The sequence below is a fragment of the Microplitis mediator genome, chromosome 9 (assembly GCF_029852145.1).
Source record: "Microplitis mediator isolate UGA2020A chromosome 9, iyMicMedi2.1, whole genome shotgun sequence".
In the NCBI taxonomy this organism is placed as follows: Eukaryota; Metazoa; Arthropoda; class Insecta; order Hymenoptera; family Braconidae; genus Microplitis; species Microplitis mediator.
The window spans coordinates 8,175,621-8,193,089 of record NC_079977.1 but is presented as its reverse complement, the minus strand read 5'-3'; the positions used below and the strand labels follow the sequence as shown (position 1 = coordinate 8,193,089).

Genomic DNA, 17,469 nt, shown 5'->3' with positions numbered 1-17,469 from the left:
TACTGCCTAAAAATTGTAAATACATATTGTAGGGTATATATAGGGAATATATATATTTAGGAATAACTATTTATACATCAAAGTAGTATAAATAAGTCATTCATAACAATAGAGCCCGAGAAACTAGTTGCTTGCAGCTGCTGCTAGATACCTGCTCTCAAACGTTCCGGAGCGCCCGAGAGCCCTCTGTAATTGCTGAATAACTCGAAAAGTAATTGTCGGATTCACTTCAAATTTTCAGAGAAATTGCTTAAGATATCATATTTTAAGAAAATGAAAAAAATAAAAAATCGATTTTTTGAAAATTCTGACTACCCCTAACCAGTTCTGGCTTAAAACAAAGAAGATTTTGGACGTTGAAATATAAACAAATATTGTTGAGAAAATACTTTATTGGAATAGAAGGAAAATGTTCAATAATTGAATTTATAGTTTGTATAGTTATACATGTTGATAGAGTTACAGCAAAATATTACTCAAAACATAAGCGTATGAAATTTTAGAGCAATTTATTGAAATAAAAAATATCGTGACGTCATATTTTTACACTAATCATTTAGGTAATTAAGTTTCTTTAAAATAATAATCATTTCGTGGATTAAATTGAATTATGTGGATATGAAACGTTGAGTAATGAGTTTCACTCACAATAACATAAATGGTGGAGGTAACTTGCACCTTTCCTTCATTATATTTTATATAATAGGAGTATCCTTCTTAATGACAATTATCGACAAAAGTAGCACTAAAACCACTGGTTATTTCTGTAAAATTTTGAGGGCCTTGAATTGAACAGAGTTTACTCGAAAAGTCTGTTTCTTTATTTCTGCATAATTACAAAAAAAAAAAAAAAATAATAATAATTTAGAGTAATTGGAGAAGTTGATAAAGACAAAGTCAAATGACTTTGTGGAAAATAAATAACTGGTATACCCTTGATCTGATGGAAGTTTGATGACATCAACAATAATATTATCAACATATAGTTTAGTGTTGCAAAAAAAACAATATAGTAAAGGTGTGTCGACATTATAAGTCCAAAAAAGATCCACTTTCCGTATTTTGTTGAGGAGATTTGTATCACCTCCCGGATGCAGTGCTACAATTTGTGTTGTTTCTCCGTGCTCTAACATTATCCTATTACCACTTTAAAACAATTATATTTAGTGAATATTGATTATTATCTTATTTTTTAAAATTAACAACGTAATTAATTACTTTGGAGTAAGATCCATTTTATAGGTGATTTCATCATCTGTATAGAATATGAGATTTATTATTCCTTGAACCCTATCAGTGGCTTCATCTGGTTTTGCTAATGTAATTGTTATTCGGTAATGTTTTCCTATAAAAAACAAAAAATTATATTATCATTTTTAAATGTAGCAAAATTTTTCATTCACTTGAAAAAATAACTCACGGCAATAAGGATCTTTGTCACCAGTAGAAATGAAAAATTTGGATCCAATTAATTTAGAGCTGATTGCAGGTTTGCCCATTGACAAACTCTGTATTAACGCAGGACTTTCATCTGCATGATATCCCATAATCCCATAACCGAGACTGTTATTGTTGCTTGCAGAAGGAAAACATTCACCAGCAAGATATTTTTTGTAGCTATGACATTCGTTGGCAAAAAACTGACACTTTGAGTTAATACTTTCAGTATAGAGTGCGATCGCTCGAATGTGATCACAGACCTTCGAAAAAATCAAACCTGAACATCCTGGCTGTTCATCACCGTCATTAGGATAAAAATCTAAGTGTCCACAAGGTTGATTTATTCCTAAAATAATGTTTATTGTAAAATCAATTATATAAACTTAAAAACAGTGATGGGCATACTTAAGTACATTTGTATTTTAAATACTAAATAAGTAATAAATACTTTGATATATAATAATTTTTTTTTGTAGAGTAAAAATATGCAAGTAATTAGTATTTCGTACAAGTACTAAATACGACATACCGAAGTACTTAGTATTTTATTTATTATCTAATTACAAATACTTTTATACTTGATACTTTTAATTTTTCCTATTACTAAATACAATAGTATTTAGTATTTGATTTTTCAACTAAATAAGAATACTTTTGTACTCATAGAACGGTTCAAGTACTAAGTAAATTTGTACTGAGATTAAAAGTTGCATTTAAGTACTAGATCATTGGTATTTCTAACAAAAAATAATTAAAAACTCCGAGAGTATTTTTTAGATTGACTATAGAAGTTAAGCCAATAATAAATTAAACCGATTCAACTTTTTAACTCTAAAAGAACTTTTTATTTAAAATTTTATGTCAATAGAAAAAAGTTTTTTTTCTTTTTTAAGAACCCGTAAAGAAATGATGTTATAAAATTTCATATAATCATTTTTGCACGGGTATATAAAAATGATTGATTAGATTACCGCTTGAAGCTGAAACATAAACTGTACGCGTGCACTTATTTGAACTAAACAGTATAAATTTCACAATAATATATTAATATCATCTAATGAATAAATTTGACTATTAAAATCTCAGGAGTGCAATAGTATATTCAAAAATTATAATTTTAAGTCTCAATCGTCGTATGTAAAATTCTGGTCGTGATAGAATAAGTATTAAAATTTTTTTTTTAATAGATACTGTGGCAATTATAAGTTCTAATTACAATTATGCTTAGTACTTGTATCAAATTTAAGTGAAAAGTACAATAGTCTTTAGTACTTACTACAACTTTCAAGTACCAAGTACAATGTATTTAGTATAGATAAATCGTCAAAAATACTAAGTTACAAACTATTTAGTACTTTTTCTGTTTCTGAGGATAAGTATTTTTTAGACACGTACCAATAATTAATTTGGGTTTCAAGTCAAATTTTACTTAAATACTTAGTATTCATTAAATCCTATTTTGCCCATCCCTGCTTAAAAATTATAAGAATTATTGAAAAATTTACCTGTTCTAAAAATACCACCACTATCAGTATGAATAACATCAACGAGCATTGCATCAGTAGGATCTAAACGTACATGACTTGGCATATACTCAAAATCGGGCTTTGCAGGATCTAGCCCTGAAATACGTCCAACTTTACCTTGCAATTCTGCTCCAGCGTATCCTGCAATATGAGCACCAAGACTGTGGCCTATAAGATGGACATCACCAACTTTCAATCCATTGTTTGCCTGCAAGAATTCAAATAAAACAGTTATATCGTCAAAATAATTTCATATTACAACAAAGGCTTACATTAAGATGTCTAATAAGATGCGCTATTTCTAAACCAACTAGCCTAGTATTCGCAACTGCTTGAAAGTATTGTAGTAGTAACAAACTGCCTCCAGCCCAATCAACGATAATTATGTTGTAATCGTCATGTTGAAGTAATTCATTTTTAAGGTCCTATCACGTAGATCATGTAAAAGCCAACATACTTTTATTTAAAAATCAATAACATTACATATTTTGCATTTTAATTATAACTCACCTTGATCCAGTCATTCTGTGGCGTGTCAATAAACCCATGTATAATGAATTTTGTTTCACGTTTTGGATCAAAACTTGAACCTTTTGACGAACTATTTTTGCTTGCAACAAGCAGTTGGCCCTACAAATATTATACTCAATAAATCATTTGTGGGTAAATTTGTAAATAAATTGATTAATAAATTACCTCGGAAGGATTATCATTTGTATACAGTATGAAACTTGTGTTAATAACTTCTCGCGGCATTGGAAACACATTCATTGGTCGATAAATTAAATGATACCAACTGTTTGGTATATCGAGACAACCCAATTCACCATAACACCTCATTTCATTTTCAACTGCAGCAGAACAAATAAAATTATTATTATTAAAAAAAATTGTGTTACATCAAAACTCATAAATATGAGCTTAGCATAAATAATTATTACCCTCATGTTTATCATCTGTTGTCTGATGAAAAGTATCGATGCTGTTACTTGTTTTTGATGAGGTAGTCGTTTCAGAAATATCTGCTTCATTGCCTTTTTTGGTTGATGATGGGTTTTTCAAGTTACTACTCGGTAAAAATTACAAACAGTTTAGAAATTTTCAGTTGCTCTACATAATACTTAACACTACGCTATTTATCTCGCTTACAGAAATTTCTAAACAGATTGTAATTTTCGTATACTGTAGAATATTTATGCATGTTAATAATGAATTTCTATATTTTTACATAGTAAAAATTGTTAAATTGCATAATTAAATATATTACTAAACATGCCAAATAAATTGTTTTTAAAAAACATTATTATTAAAATTAATATTCTAACAAAGAAATTAACAGAATTATGTAGTATTATCACTTTATCAGTTCAATATTTTTTTAACTTCCGTTGATTGTTTCGGTCCGATTTTTGAAAAAACGAGTTTTGAACAGATCTTGGTCTTAAACATCAAATTTGGTTAATTGGTTGAAAGGATATATGCGATTGAATATTTAAAGAATAACAATTTACTTAATTTTTTTTCGGATAACGCATATTGTAATTCCTTATAGGTTCCGAAACTCATAGGGTCAACCGTTTTTCCGATTTTTTTCAGCATAAATTATTATTATAATCAATAAGTATATATACTTACTCTTCCTGGTGCAAACAAATCCATACAAATCCTAAAAGTGAAGATATAAAAACGAATGATAAAGAAACTACTAATATATTTTTACAAGCGGAATTCGAAATCATTGTATGTAGTTCATATATTTTCTGTTAGTAGAAAATTTACTTTTAAAATTTTTTTTATAGTTTTTTTTTTTCAAATTCTGACTTCCCAAAGTATTTGGTCAAATATATTTACACTATAAGCACGTTTATTTGATTAAACAAATCCTACGGTAATTTTAAGAAATTAGTGTTACATCGGATGTTAAGAACAAAACAGCTCCCGTTACTTGTCTATTTAAACAAATATCCGTTGATACTAATTGATGTCAATATCGATAGATCGATATTGACATTAATTAGTCATTGATAAAAAATTTATAGTCCTAACAGAATATTAGTTTAATAAATGTTAGCATTAATCACATTTAATATAGAAGATAAGAAAAATATTTAATGAATCTGTAACATTGCATTAATGAGGTTTGATACACATCAACCTATATAATTTATTAATATGTCGGACTAGATAGTTCATTACAAAACTGTTCGATCCCTTTTAAAAGATAAATCAGAAGTTTTACGGCTTTTTTTCCGCAGGGAAATGCCCCATTACCAAAATAATCCTAATAAAAATATTTATATGCAAAAATATCAAGTATAATTTTATCTTGGAAAATTATAAGGTTGAAAATTATTATCCGGGGAAATAAAATTAGCCTGCTTGTTTATGAAACTACTTACAGTTTGAAATCTAAATTAATCCCTTGCGGTATTAAAAATATTCTAGATACACTCTGAAAATATTCTGGTAACACGATGCAGCCATACAGACTCCAGAGTACCCATATGGAGTCGCCGATGCTCGAAAAAAATCTACGATCGACCGAGGCTCGGCTACCAATGCTCAGTCGAGCGTCGGTGCTCTATTATCAGCCTATGGCTGTGACACCATCGGTAACCGAACTATAGTAATAACAATGACCCTGATAGCCAAGTTGGAGAGAAACTGACGTGAAACTACAGCCGCAACTGAACACCACGTTGCCCGCAAAAGTTGATACTTCCCAAGTTGATCGGCACTTTCTGAGAAAGTTGGTGGCAAAAGTTGGAAATTCAATAAGTTGACGGTAAATTGCCTCGCATTTTCTCAAGAAACCTGCATTCCAGTTGCGGCTCAATACTAGTGTAAACTATCTCAGAAAGTGGTGGTAACTTGTAGCCAAAAGTTGCAAATGCTAACGTTGTCGACAGCTTGTCGTCAAGTTGGTCGCAAACTAATGAATACCAACTTTTGTACGAGAAACCCTGGTTATCAGGGGAAATTCGATCATCAGCCGATTCTCCGTTGACGATATGATAAATTTTCTTTTGCGCATGCGTACTAAATATCACGTCGGCTATTTTAAAGTATTATTTACCTGTATATACTTTTCATTAGACCAAAGCAATTCTTACTGACTATCACAGAAAATAAATTTATCGTTGTGATTAAAAAAAATTTTGTAATTTATAAAATCATGTTTGACCGTGTAAGAAAACATCGGGCATAAAAGTTCTTTAACTAAAACAAAAAAAAATTTTAAACTAAGTAAAAAAATTTCTCAGCCCAACCCGATGAAAAAAGATTTTGTCTAATCATATATGATTATATATGTTCATATATATGATCATATATGATTATATATAATCATATATGAAGTTACATATAATCATGCATGGTTATATATGGGGTCATATATAATTATATATAATTATATGACCCCATACATAATTAGATCTGATCATACCTGGCTGTTATAAGCCCATATATGTCTATATATGATCAGATCTGATTATATATAAGTCTATATATAATTAGATCTGATTATATATGAGTCTATGTATAATTAGATCTGATCATACCTGGCTGTTATAAGCCCATATATAAGTCTATATATGATCAGATCTATTTATATATGTCTATATATAGTTAGATCTGATCATACCTGGCTGTTATGACCCATATATAATCATGTACAAGTCTATATATGATCAGGTCTGATCATATATGAGTCTATATATAATTAGATATAATCATACCTAGCTGTTATAACCCCATATATGATCATAAATAAGTCTATACATGATTAGATCTGATCAGACATGATTGATACAAACCCATATATAATTAGATATAGGCCTATATATAATTAGATCTGATCAGACGTGACTGATATAAACCTATATGTAGTTATATATGTCTATGTATGATTAAATCTGATCAGATTTCATTGATATGAAACCTATAAATATTCAAATATATATATATATATATATATATATATATATAACCTGATTAAAAGAAACGATTCGAAACGATTTGCAATGTTAAATGCTTATAAGAAGGGCGATTCAAAAGTATTCAAAGTATTCAAAAGCATTAAAAAGTATTTAAAATTTTTTTTTCTAATCGTTTCAATCGTTTTTTTTAATAAGGGTATATATATATATATATATATATATATATATATATATATATATATATATATATTAAATAATATGACAATTTTTTAATATCAATGTTATTAAATTTTTATTCTGTCAACTATCAATCAAACTTAAATCCCCAATACTTAAAAAATGTTCAAAGATTTCGGCAGCAATTTAAAAGTATAAAGTATCAACTTGATTATTTGAGTTAAGTAATGCCATAAACGTTTCTTAATTGTAAGTGTATAACAGACTAGAGGATCAGACTACAAACCATCGATAACCAAAGTTAAGCAGTATCGGCGTGGGACATTAATTGGATGGGTGACCTCGTAGTAAAATAATTGTCGATGGTTAATAATTTTTTTTTTTTTTTTTTTTATTTAATTTTAACCGACAGTGATATTGATGAAGACAATAAATCCTAATTAAACTACTTAATTAATAATTTACAGATATTCTAAATGAGATTCTAAAAATGACTATATTCGTTCATGCATGATTATATATAATCATATATGATCATGTATAGACAGATCAAGTTATGTATGATCAGACCTGGCCAATTTTTGGATCTGATCATATATAGACAATTATGCATGATCATATATGATTAGACAAAATCTTTTTTCATCGGGAAGTGATTTTTTTCGGTTCAAGAGTAATTTTTTCTCAACTTAAAGAATTTTTTTTTCATGGTGTGACGAGTCACAACATTTACATATATAAAAAAAAAAAAATTATTAAAAGAAAAACAAATAAACGCAAAAAAAAATAATGTGTGTAAAAAAAAAGAAATAAATAAATTTAAATGAATAAACAGAGAGAGAAAAAATAAAGCGAGTGAAAATAACAAAGTGTGCAGACGCATAGTGCAAAAGAAAAAATTAGTACCAGGAGTCACCGCTAGGCGCAGAAGAGCGCTGTAACATTTTCCTAGTTGGACAGTTAGAATAGAAGTAATAACTTCCGCTCAAAGGAGTGGAAAAGTCACTCTGGCAACTGCTCGCTACAGGAGAATATCCTAGTAGAAAAGTACAAATACCCTCGGGGAAAATACTTGTGAATAGATTTTTGGAATGCTTTTCAGTCATATCAAACAGCACAGAGGAATCCGAAGAAGCATCCATACGGATTATGTTTAGATACAAAATATAAATATTTAATCAGTGAACTTGCATATTTTATATACTAAATGAGAATATTCAATCCCACCAAAAACAGATTCTCTGTAAAAAATCGCGCCAAGTACACGTTCAACACTTTTTATGAATGGAAAAAATTTACTTTACAAAAAGCTATAAAATCTTGAAAACACCAAGTAACTGGTAGCATTGAAAATCATGAGAAAAATCTCAATCAAAATATATAATAAAAAAAAAATGATCCGAATGTACTTGGTGTGCGTTTAAACAATAAATTTTCTTGTTATCGTTATTTGTCTGCAGTTTACTAAAATTCAGAATCGATCACAGGAATTGACTGTAAAATCAAGCGTGTAGTCAGAATTTAAACACTTACCGAAAAACATTGAAATGCGGTGAGCAAGCTATAGAAATTTAACACGCCATTAAACGTGTATCAAATGACTACAAAAAAAATATAGTTAGCGTATGACAAACATGGGATACATACCATGTGTGTTAAAATAATACACTTACTTACAGAGTGGATTTGCAGTGAATTACTTCACTCAATCAAATTGTGATGCACACCAAGTACATTCGGATCATTTTTTTTTTATTATATATTTTGATTGAGATTTTTCTCATGATTTTCAATGCTACCAGTTACTTGGTGTTTTCAAGATTTTATAGCTTTTTGTAAAGTAAATTTTTTCCATTCATAAAAAGTGTTGAACGTGTACTTGGCGCGATTTTTTACAGAGAATCTGTTTTTGGTGGGATTTCTCTCTTTTTTGTAGAGCAAAGCAACTTCATATATTGTCTGGGAGTTACATTGTTTTTTATATTTCTGAATAGAAACCTTTGATACAATAATTATAAATTTTTTAATATTACGAAACATTTACATGATATATATAATCTTAGCCACTAAGAAATACGACTTTCTTTTTCTTTTTGCCGTCCTATATCCACCGCAGATTGTGGGAAAATTGAATTCAGAGTTGCCAGAAAATTTTTGTCTGTCATTACTGATAAATCCGTAATAATGGCCGATAATCACGCAAAATTCTTTTTAACAACAATGACCACTATTGTTTTACTTTTAACCGCCACTTTTTTTTACATATGACACATGCCAACTTAAATAAACATCAATAAACTGATCAATCAAATTGTTGACTTGTATGGTAATTTTTAGTTATTATACCATTATCGAGTTTGACAAAACTGTAACTTCACACGAAATTATTTATATAGATTTTCTTATAAAAATTGCAATGTAAATAATTTACTGATATTTTCAGTTGATGGAATCAGTCATGATTATATTATTAATTTTGAAAATACTTTCGTGATCATAACTTATCATTTAGTCATGCAGTAGGATTAAAATCAAAGTTCAGTTGAGCGGGTAAATAACGATAATTCAAAATTACCACTTTGTGGTGGAAAATGTCACTTGCGTGTGACTAACAACATTGAAAACATAAAAATATTTTAGTTTGTTTCTGTTGGTCAAACTGAGTTCTTGGTAAACTTACCATATTATCAGATTCGCCGAGCGAACTCCCTAATAGCACAGTTTGCTTTAGCAAAAGTTTACTTACAAAAGTTTCCTTGAATTTTTCGTCAAATATCCGTCAACTTCGGACTTTTCCGTTTTTTACGACTATTTCTATGCAACTTGATATTCAATTTGACGCCAATTTACTCTGCCCGATTTAGAATCCAAATTCACTTTAAAAGTTGACTAGAAAAAAGTTGTCGTCAATTTTTAAGCATATTTTTACTTCAATTCATGGTTAATTTGACTTAAAAAATTGTAAAGTATTTTTTTACCGTGAAATTGTAGAAAATTTGATTTATGATTTTGCTTACCTTCTGAAATGGTAAGAATTAACATTACCGACTTTTTTTTCTCCTAAAAAGTTACTTCTAAATTGAACGAAAATTAACCGAAAATTTTTCTTTCCAACTTCTGCTGTCAAATTGTCAGGAAATTCGGGCAACAAATTTCAGGCAATTTCAATCTCAAATTAGTGTCAATTTCAAGCTAAAGTCGCTATTAGGGAGTTTGCTAAACAAAAGTTTTCTTTATAAAAGTTTCCTGGAATTTTTTGTCAAATGACCGTCAATTTCGGGCTTTTTCGTTTTTGTCGATAATTGGTGTACAACTTGCCATACAATTTGACGTGAATTTACTTTCTGAGTTAAAATGCAAATTTACTTCAAAAGTTGTATACAAATTGTCGTCAAAAAGAGAAAAGCTTAAAGTTGACCGACATTTGACGAAAAATTTAAGGATTTTTTCGTAAAGTTAAACTTTTGCTAGGCAAACTGCGCTAATTGGATTTTGTTTCGAGTAAAAAAAGTTACCTTTAAATTGAGGAAAAATTAATCGTAAATTTTTCGATTTAACCTTCGCTGTCAAACTGTCAGCAAATTCGGGCAGCAAATTTTAGGTAATTTCATTGTCAAATTATTGTCAATTTCAAGCTAAGTAGTCATTAGGGTAGTTAATAGTTAACCCAAACTCGCTCATTCATTCGTCATGGGTAAAATAATATGGATTATAATAAAAAAAAAATGATCCGAATGTACTTGGTGTGCATCACAATTTGATTGAGTGAAGTAATTCACTGCAAATCCACTCTGTAAGTAAGTGTATTATTTTAACACACATGGTATGTATCCCATGTTTGTCATACGCTAACTATATTTTTTTTGTAGTCATTTGATACACGTTTAATGGCGTGTTAAATTTCTATAGCTTGCTCACCGCATTTCAATGTTTTTCGGTAAGTGTTTAAATTCTGACTACACGCTTGATTTTACAGTCAATTCCTGTGATCGATTCTGAATTTTAGTAAACTGCAGACAAATAACGATAACAAGAAAATTTATTGTTTAAACGCACACCAAGTACATTCGGATCATTTTTTTTTTATTATATATTTTGATTGAGATTTTTCTCATGATTTTCAATGCTACCAGTTACTTGGTGTTTTCAAGATTTTATAGCTTTTTGTAAAGTAAATTTTTTCCATTCATAAAAAGTGTTGAACGTGTACTTGGCGCGATTTTTTACAGAGAATCTGTTTTTGGTGGGATAATGAAAGCGCTCTCTAGTGCTAAAAATCAAGACAGATTTTAAATACTTCGATGTTGAGTCAATCGTGCTCCTTCTTAAAACTATTTATTCTAAGACGGTAATAAATAAGCATAAATTATAGATGGAAAAAATTTCTCAAATCTCAAATTTTAAGGTACTATAGTATATGCTAACGTTTTTTATATTTTATGAGATAAATAATAATAAAATGTGATAACATTCAGTTAATAAAGTCTGAGTGAGACACAAATATTTAGAAAAAACAGAAATAAGCCGTGTTTAAATTTTAATTAAAAAAAATTTAATACATAACCATAAAACACCACTCCGACTCGAGAAAAGAGACAGGTAGGCTCGCGCTACACACTCACACATATACATGTGTTGGACCGTGTACTTGGCGCGAGACACTACCGTGTCTCTGGATTATTATACTTAAGTATTGTAATTACTAAATATGAATTTTTAATTTCTGAACTTAAGTTGTTCAAATACCAAATGAAAATTTTTAATTATTATACTTTAGTGATTTAAATAATAAATTAAAATATATAATTATACAACGAGCCTCGTTCTCGAGATTAAATACATTTAAATAGATTTATTAACCATGTAGTTACCTCAATGTTCGCTAGAGTGCACAACTGTTTAGAGAAATTCGAAAAACATCGGTCTCTCTGGCTGCATCCATCTTGGACTTTTATATCTCTTTGTTGTGCGCTAGAGTGAGCATCGTGAGTTTACACTAAATTATTAACCCGTCAGCACTCCCGTAATTTTTAGTGTCTCGCTTGCGTGACAGCGACATCCTATAAGTTGAATAGTGTCCTGTGAGCAAAATGCTCATAACGGGAGTGCTGACGGGTTAAAAGGTAATAAAATTAATAAAACAAAGGAAATATCTAAAGATCGCTGGACTAAAACTTTGTTACAAAGTTTTATGCATAATGTCGAAGAGGAAAAGTGGTAGATCGATTGACATAATAACCAAGAGATTGAGAGAGGAAAGTGACATGGCGGCTAAAAGATTAGACGCCATGGATGATGAAGGCGATCCATCGCTGGCTAACTCAGATAGTGATGGTGAATTAAATGATGGTTCAGATGTAGAAATATTGGATTTATCAAATAATACTAAAGAAACAGATAATTCAAAAGGTAAATTAAAATTTTCTTAAATACGTTTTTAACTTGTTGGCGGTTAGTTGTCACCAAAAAAAAAAAAAAAAAAGATGGAGGATGGTTGCCCGCGCTTACACTAGAGGTAAGACGGCGCTCGCATATCTATATATATATATGCATATATGAATATATATATATATTTATATATATATATTCATATATGCATATATATATATATATATATATGCGAGCGCCGTCTTACTTTATATATATATATATATATATTGAGACAAATCGCTTTTCGTCTTCGCGATTTTTACCAGCAGCCACCAGAATTCGCGGGTTGAACCCTGGCTTAGGCTGGCCTCTAACAAATTTTATTTTACTTGGACAGAGCAGTGGGCTGGGGTTCTTGCAAAGCAAAGACCCGCACTTATTCAAACTCGGCAACGCATGTTAAAACTTATCAATTTACCTCACGGCTTATAAAATTATAGGATATTCTTATTGATGGTCAAATTACTATTTGTAACTTAATTAATATTTATTTTGTTAGACTATTCGATAATCTTACTAGTAAAATAGGAAATAAATAGGATGAACAGATAATGGATACAGTGAATGATTAACAATTGCAATGATTGTTTATTGCCAATTATAATAATAAAAATTACTTACAAGAAAGTGCAAGCGCTGGATATAATGTAGACAGATGCGTGGCACAGTATAATTTCATATCGCGAGTATATCGCCGGTAACGTACAGTAATATTTAATTTAACTAACTTTGTTTATAATAATCAGTAAACTTGGACAGTAAAGTATATCGCAAGAGAATTGCCAGTAATACAACTATAACGCAAGTTAATTTCCCGATTTACAAAGTAGTTATCCGTATTAACAAAGTCGCAAATAAATTGCTAGTATATGACAGTAAAACTAAATTATACGTCTTATCGCTAATTGATCCAGGATCGAAGTGAAATTCAATCACCGTAGGGTCTTAGAGCTGAGTTTTTGGGCTTGCTCCCCACTTCCCCTCACGGTCATGCGTTGAGGTGATAATTAGTCATGTGACCATAGCACTATGACTCTAGCTTTAGGTGGTTTTAGACGGCAACGAGACGGGGAAAAATGGGAACCGCAAGGCTGAGGGAGAAGATGACAATTCACATTGTCTCAATATTCAGACGATATATTATGTGTAGAGGAGTCAAAAGAAAAATGTGATGAGAACGTCAGGGCCACGACTAAGTTATTAGAATCTCTAGGATTCTTGATAAATAAAAAGAAAAGTAAACTAAATCCAGAAACAAGATGTAACTTCCTAGGCTTCACGTTAGACTCAGAGAAACAACTGGTTGAATTGAAAGTAGACAAGCGAGTGCATTTGAGTAGATTATTGACTGAGTTTATATCTAAAAGAATACATTTGATCAGAGACTTATCGGAGCTATTTGGGAAATTAGTGGCAGCCTGCCCAGGTATAGATTACGGTTGGCTATACTTGAGGCCCCTAAAAGGTTTTAAGAGCATAAATCTGGCAAGAAACAACTTTGACTACGACGTGAATGTGACTATTCCAGAATACCTACTCCAAGATTTACATTGGTGGATAGAAAAATTAAAAGTAGGAAGTAGTAAAATTAAGAAGGTAGAGTTTGGTAAGACAATTTTTACGGACGCGTCAGATACAGGATGGCGAGCTACTGACGGTATAAATAATATACATGGCTTTTGGATAGGAGACCAAGAGCGCCGGCATATTAACTATAAGGAGCTGTATGTGGTTAAACTAGCATTAGAATCATTAGCTGCGGATGTAGCTAATGAACAAATTTTGTTAAGAATAGATAATACGACGGCTATTGCATACATTAACAAAATGGGTGGTACTAGGTATCAGAATTTTAACAACTTGACTAGGGAAATCTGGCAATGGGCTGAGAGAAGAGACATTGTTCTATTTGCTTCCTACATCCCCTCAGAGGAAAATGTAGAAGCTGATTGTCTGTCGAGACTAGCGCTAACGATAATACAGAATGGGAGTTAGCTAATTACGCATTTGAGAGGATTATCAATAGTTTTGGTCTTCCAGAGATAGATTTGTTTGCAACAGGAGCTAACAAGAAATGCAGTAATTTTTGCTCTCGATTTCCAGATGCCAGTGCGGTTGAGATAGATGCGTTAACAATAAAATGGTCAGACAGATTTTTCTATGCGTTTCCGCCGATTGCATTAATCTTTAGAGTTTTACACAAGATAAAATTGAAAAGAGCATCTGGTATAATGGTTGTTCCAAATTGACCGAATCAAGCCTGGTATCCGCTCTTTCTCGAGCTCGTAGTAGGAAATCCATTGCACTTAAAGCCTAACACTAATTTATTGTTATCACCTTGCAGGAAAAAACAACACCCAAGAGCAGCCTCGTTAGAGCTAATAGCAGGACTATTATCAGGCAAGCCTTCATCAAGAGAGGCTGCCCAGAAGAATCCGCAGAAATAATTTTGGCCTCACTGAACCTTCTACCATGAAACAATATCACTCTACTTTGCAGCAGTGGTGTGAATTCTGCGGGCAAGACAAGCTAGACCCTTTGGAACCAAACAACAGCGCTCTTTTACGGTTCTTAACGGTTAAGCAAAAAGAAGGAGTTTCATACTCGTGGTTAAACACATTGAGGTCAGCAGTTTCATTGTTAGACAAGGATAAGGTAGGAGCCGATCCACTAATATCAAGGTTTATAAAAGGAGCATTTAAATTAAACCCTGCAACTCCTAAGTATGCTGCTACTTGGGATGTATCAAAAGTATTAAAATACCTAGCAGAATTGTTCCCTTTGGAGGAATTGTCAACAGTGACACTGTTAAAGCTAGTGATGCTTCTAGCATTATGTAGTGCTCATAGAGCACAGACCTTAGCAAGCATAAAGATCCACGATATCACAGAGAAGAAGAATGCTTTGGAAATAAAAATTCCAAGTTTAATAAAGACATCAAAACCTGGACGTCTCCAGCCTTTTCTGGTTGTACCTTTTTTTATGCAAAGTCCAGAGTTGTGTGCGGCCTCAACCTTGAAGTTTTATATTAAAAAGTCAGAGGCCTCTCGGGGAGACATTGAAAACCTTTTCATTTCGACCAAAAAAACCTTACAGGGCTGTCACCAGCTAAACAATCAGTAGGTGATTGAAGATAGTTTTAGGAAAGAGTGGAATAGATACCATCACTTTCACGGGACACTCTACAAGGCATGCAGCCACCTCAGCTGCCTTTTTTAAAGGTGTAAATTTAGAGTCTATAAGGAGGACTGCAGGTTGGTCCAAAGGGTCTGAGATGTTTGCAAGAGTTTATAATCGACCCATTGAGACAGATAACCAAAGCTTTGCAAGAGCAGTTTTGGAGCAATAACAAAAAAAAAAAAAAAAAAAGGGTTAAAATTTGAATACCAATATTATGTCATATAACTGTTCAGTTCCTTCTACTTAAGTATTATTTTTTACTATTTATCAAAAATTTCTTAATAAAAAAAAAAAAAGGAAAATGTAGAGAAAATCTTTTAGACAATATCTCTAAACCGCTACATGGTTAATAAATCTATTTAAATATATTTAATCTCTTCGAACGAGGCTTGTTGCATAATTAAAAGAATAAACTTCGCACGCCTTCGGCGTGCGAAGTTTAATCGTTATTATACAACGAGCCTCGTTCGAAGAGATTAACTTCCCACCCACAAAGATGTCCTTTGGTCACCCAACTCGATGAAAATAAGTCAAAGGATCCAAAATTTTCTCTTCATACTTCCTAGCTTACTCTAAAATATGAAAGTCCAAGATGGATGCAGCCAGAGAGACCGATGTTTTTTGAATTTCTCCAAACAGTTGTGCACTCTAGCGAACATTGAGGTAACTACATGGTTAATAAATCTATTTAAATATATTTACTCTCTTCGAATGAGGCTCGTTGTATAATTACGATCAAACTTCGCACGCCTTCGGCGTGCTCGCTTAATCTTTTAATTATTGAATTTAAGTATTTTAAATGCTAAATTAAAATATTTAAATATCGATCACGAGTATTTTAAATACTAATAATCTTCAATTTTTAATTATTGAACTTGAGTATTTTAACTACTAGATGTGATTTTTTATTATTTAATTGGAGTATTTTAATTACTAAATTAAATTTTTTTAATCATTTATTTCAAGTATTTTAGATACTAAATTTTGGTCGGTCAATATCCTTGGCTGAGACAAAATTACTAGGAAGAGCCGATCCTAGGCAGCTACCCTGATAACCAGGGTTTCTCGTACAAAAGTTGGTATTCATTAGTTTGCGACCAACTTGACGACAAGCTGTCAACAACTTTAGCATTTGCAACTTTTGGCTACAAGTTACCACTACTTTCTAAGATAGTTGACATCAGTATGGAGCCGCAACTGGAATGCAGGTTTCTTGAGAAAATGCGAGGCAATTTACCGTCAACTTATTGAATTTCTAACTTTTGCCACCAACTTTCTCAGAAAGTGTCGATTAACTTTAGAAGTATCAACTTTTGCGGGCAACGTGGTGTCCAGATGCGGCTGTAGTTTCACGTCAGTTTCTCTCCAACTTGGCTATCAGAGTACTATAGGATTATCCTCGTATCCTATCCTCGGCCGATACTCGGTTACTATCCTCGGCCGATGCTCAATCAGCAGCCTCGCGCTGATGTTAACATCCGATGCCCAGCGAGTCTTGTTCCTATACATATTCCGATCCTCAGCCGATGCTCGAGGATCGAACGGCTATCATAGCCCGATGATCGACCGATCACCGTGCTCTGTATGGGTATGTCCAAAACGTTCTTGTGCTTTTTTAACTTCCCGCTAAGAAAATCGACGATTTTCGAAAAATTGGGAAGTTATTGTTTTCCCTCCGATTCGCGAAAATCGAAATTTCATCAGATGTCGACGTTTTGAGGTCCTAGGAAGCTATTCTGACTATTTTCAGAATGATGTCCGAGTGTCTCTATGTGTGT

General features: G+C 31.6%; 1 protein-coding gene across 1 annotated transcript in view; it reads right to left on the bottom strand.

Moving 5' to 3' along the window:
* Nucleotides 1-454: 454 nt before the first annotated feature.
* LOC130675029 (pancreatic lipase-related protein 2-like) overlaps nucleotides 455-17,469 on the bottom strand; it is a 33,609-nt gene continuing 16,594 nt past the window's right edge. The window contains exons 3-11 of the mRNA XM_057480484.1: nucleotides 3,908-4,032; nucleotides 3,663-3,817; nucleotides 3,477-3,596; nucleotides 3,239-3,391; nucleotides 2,946-3,174; nucleotides 1,421-1,786; nucleotides 1,219-1,345; nucleotides 934-1,146; nucleotides 455-826 (exon numbers count right to left, since the gene is read on the bottom strand). Coding sequence (XP_057336467.1) covers nucleotides 718-826; nucleotides 934-1,146; nucleotides 1,219-1,345; nucleotides 1,421-1,786; nucleotides 2,946-3,174; nucleotides 3,239-3,391; nucleotides 3,477-3,596; nucleotides 3,663-3,817; nucleotides 3,908-4,032 — 1,597 coding nt within the window. The 3' untranslated portion in view covers nucleotides 455-717. The remainder of the gene's footprint in view (nucleotides 827-933; nucleotides 1,147-1,218; nucleotides 1,346-1,420; nucleotides 1,787-2,945; nucleotides 3,175-3,238; nucleotides 3,392-3,476; nucleotides 3,597-3,662; nucleotides 3,818-3,907; nucleotides 4,033-17,469) is intronic.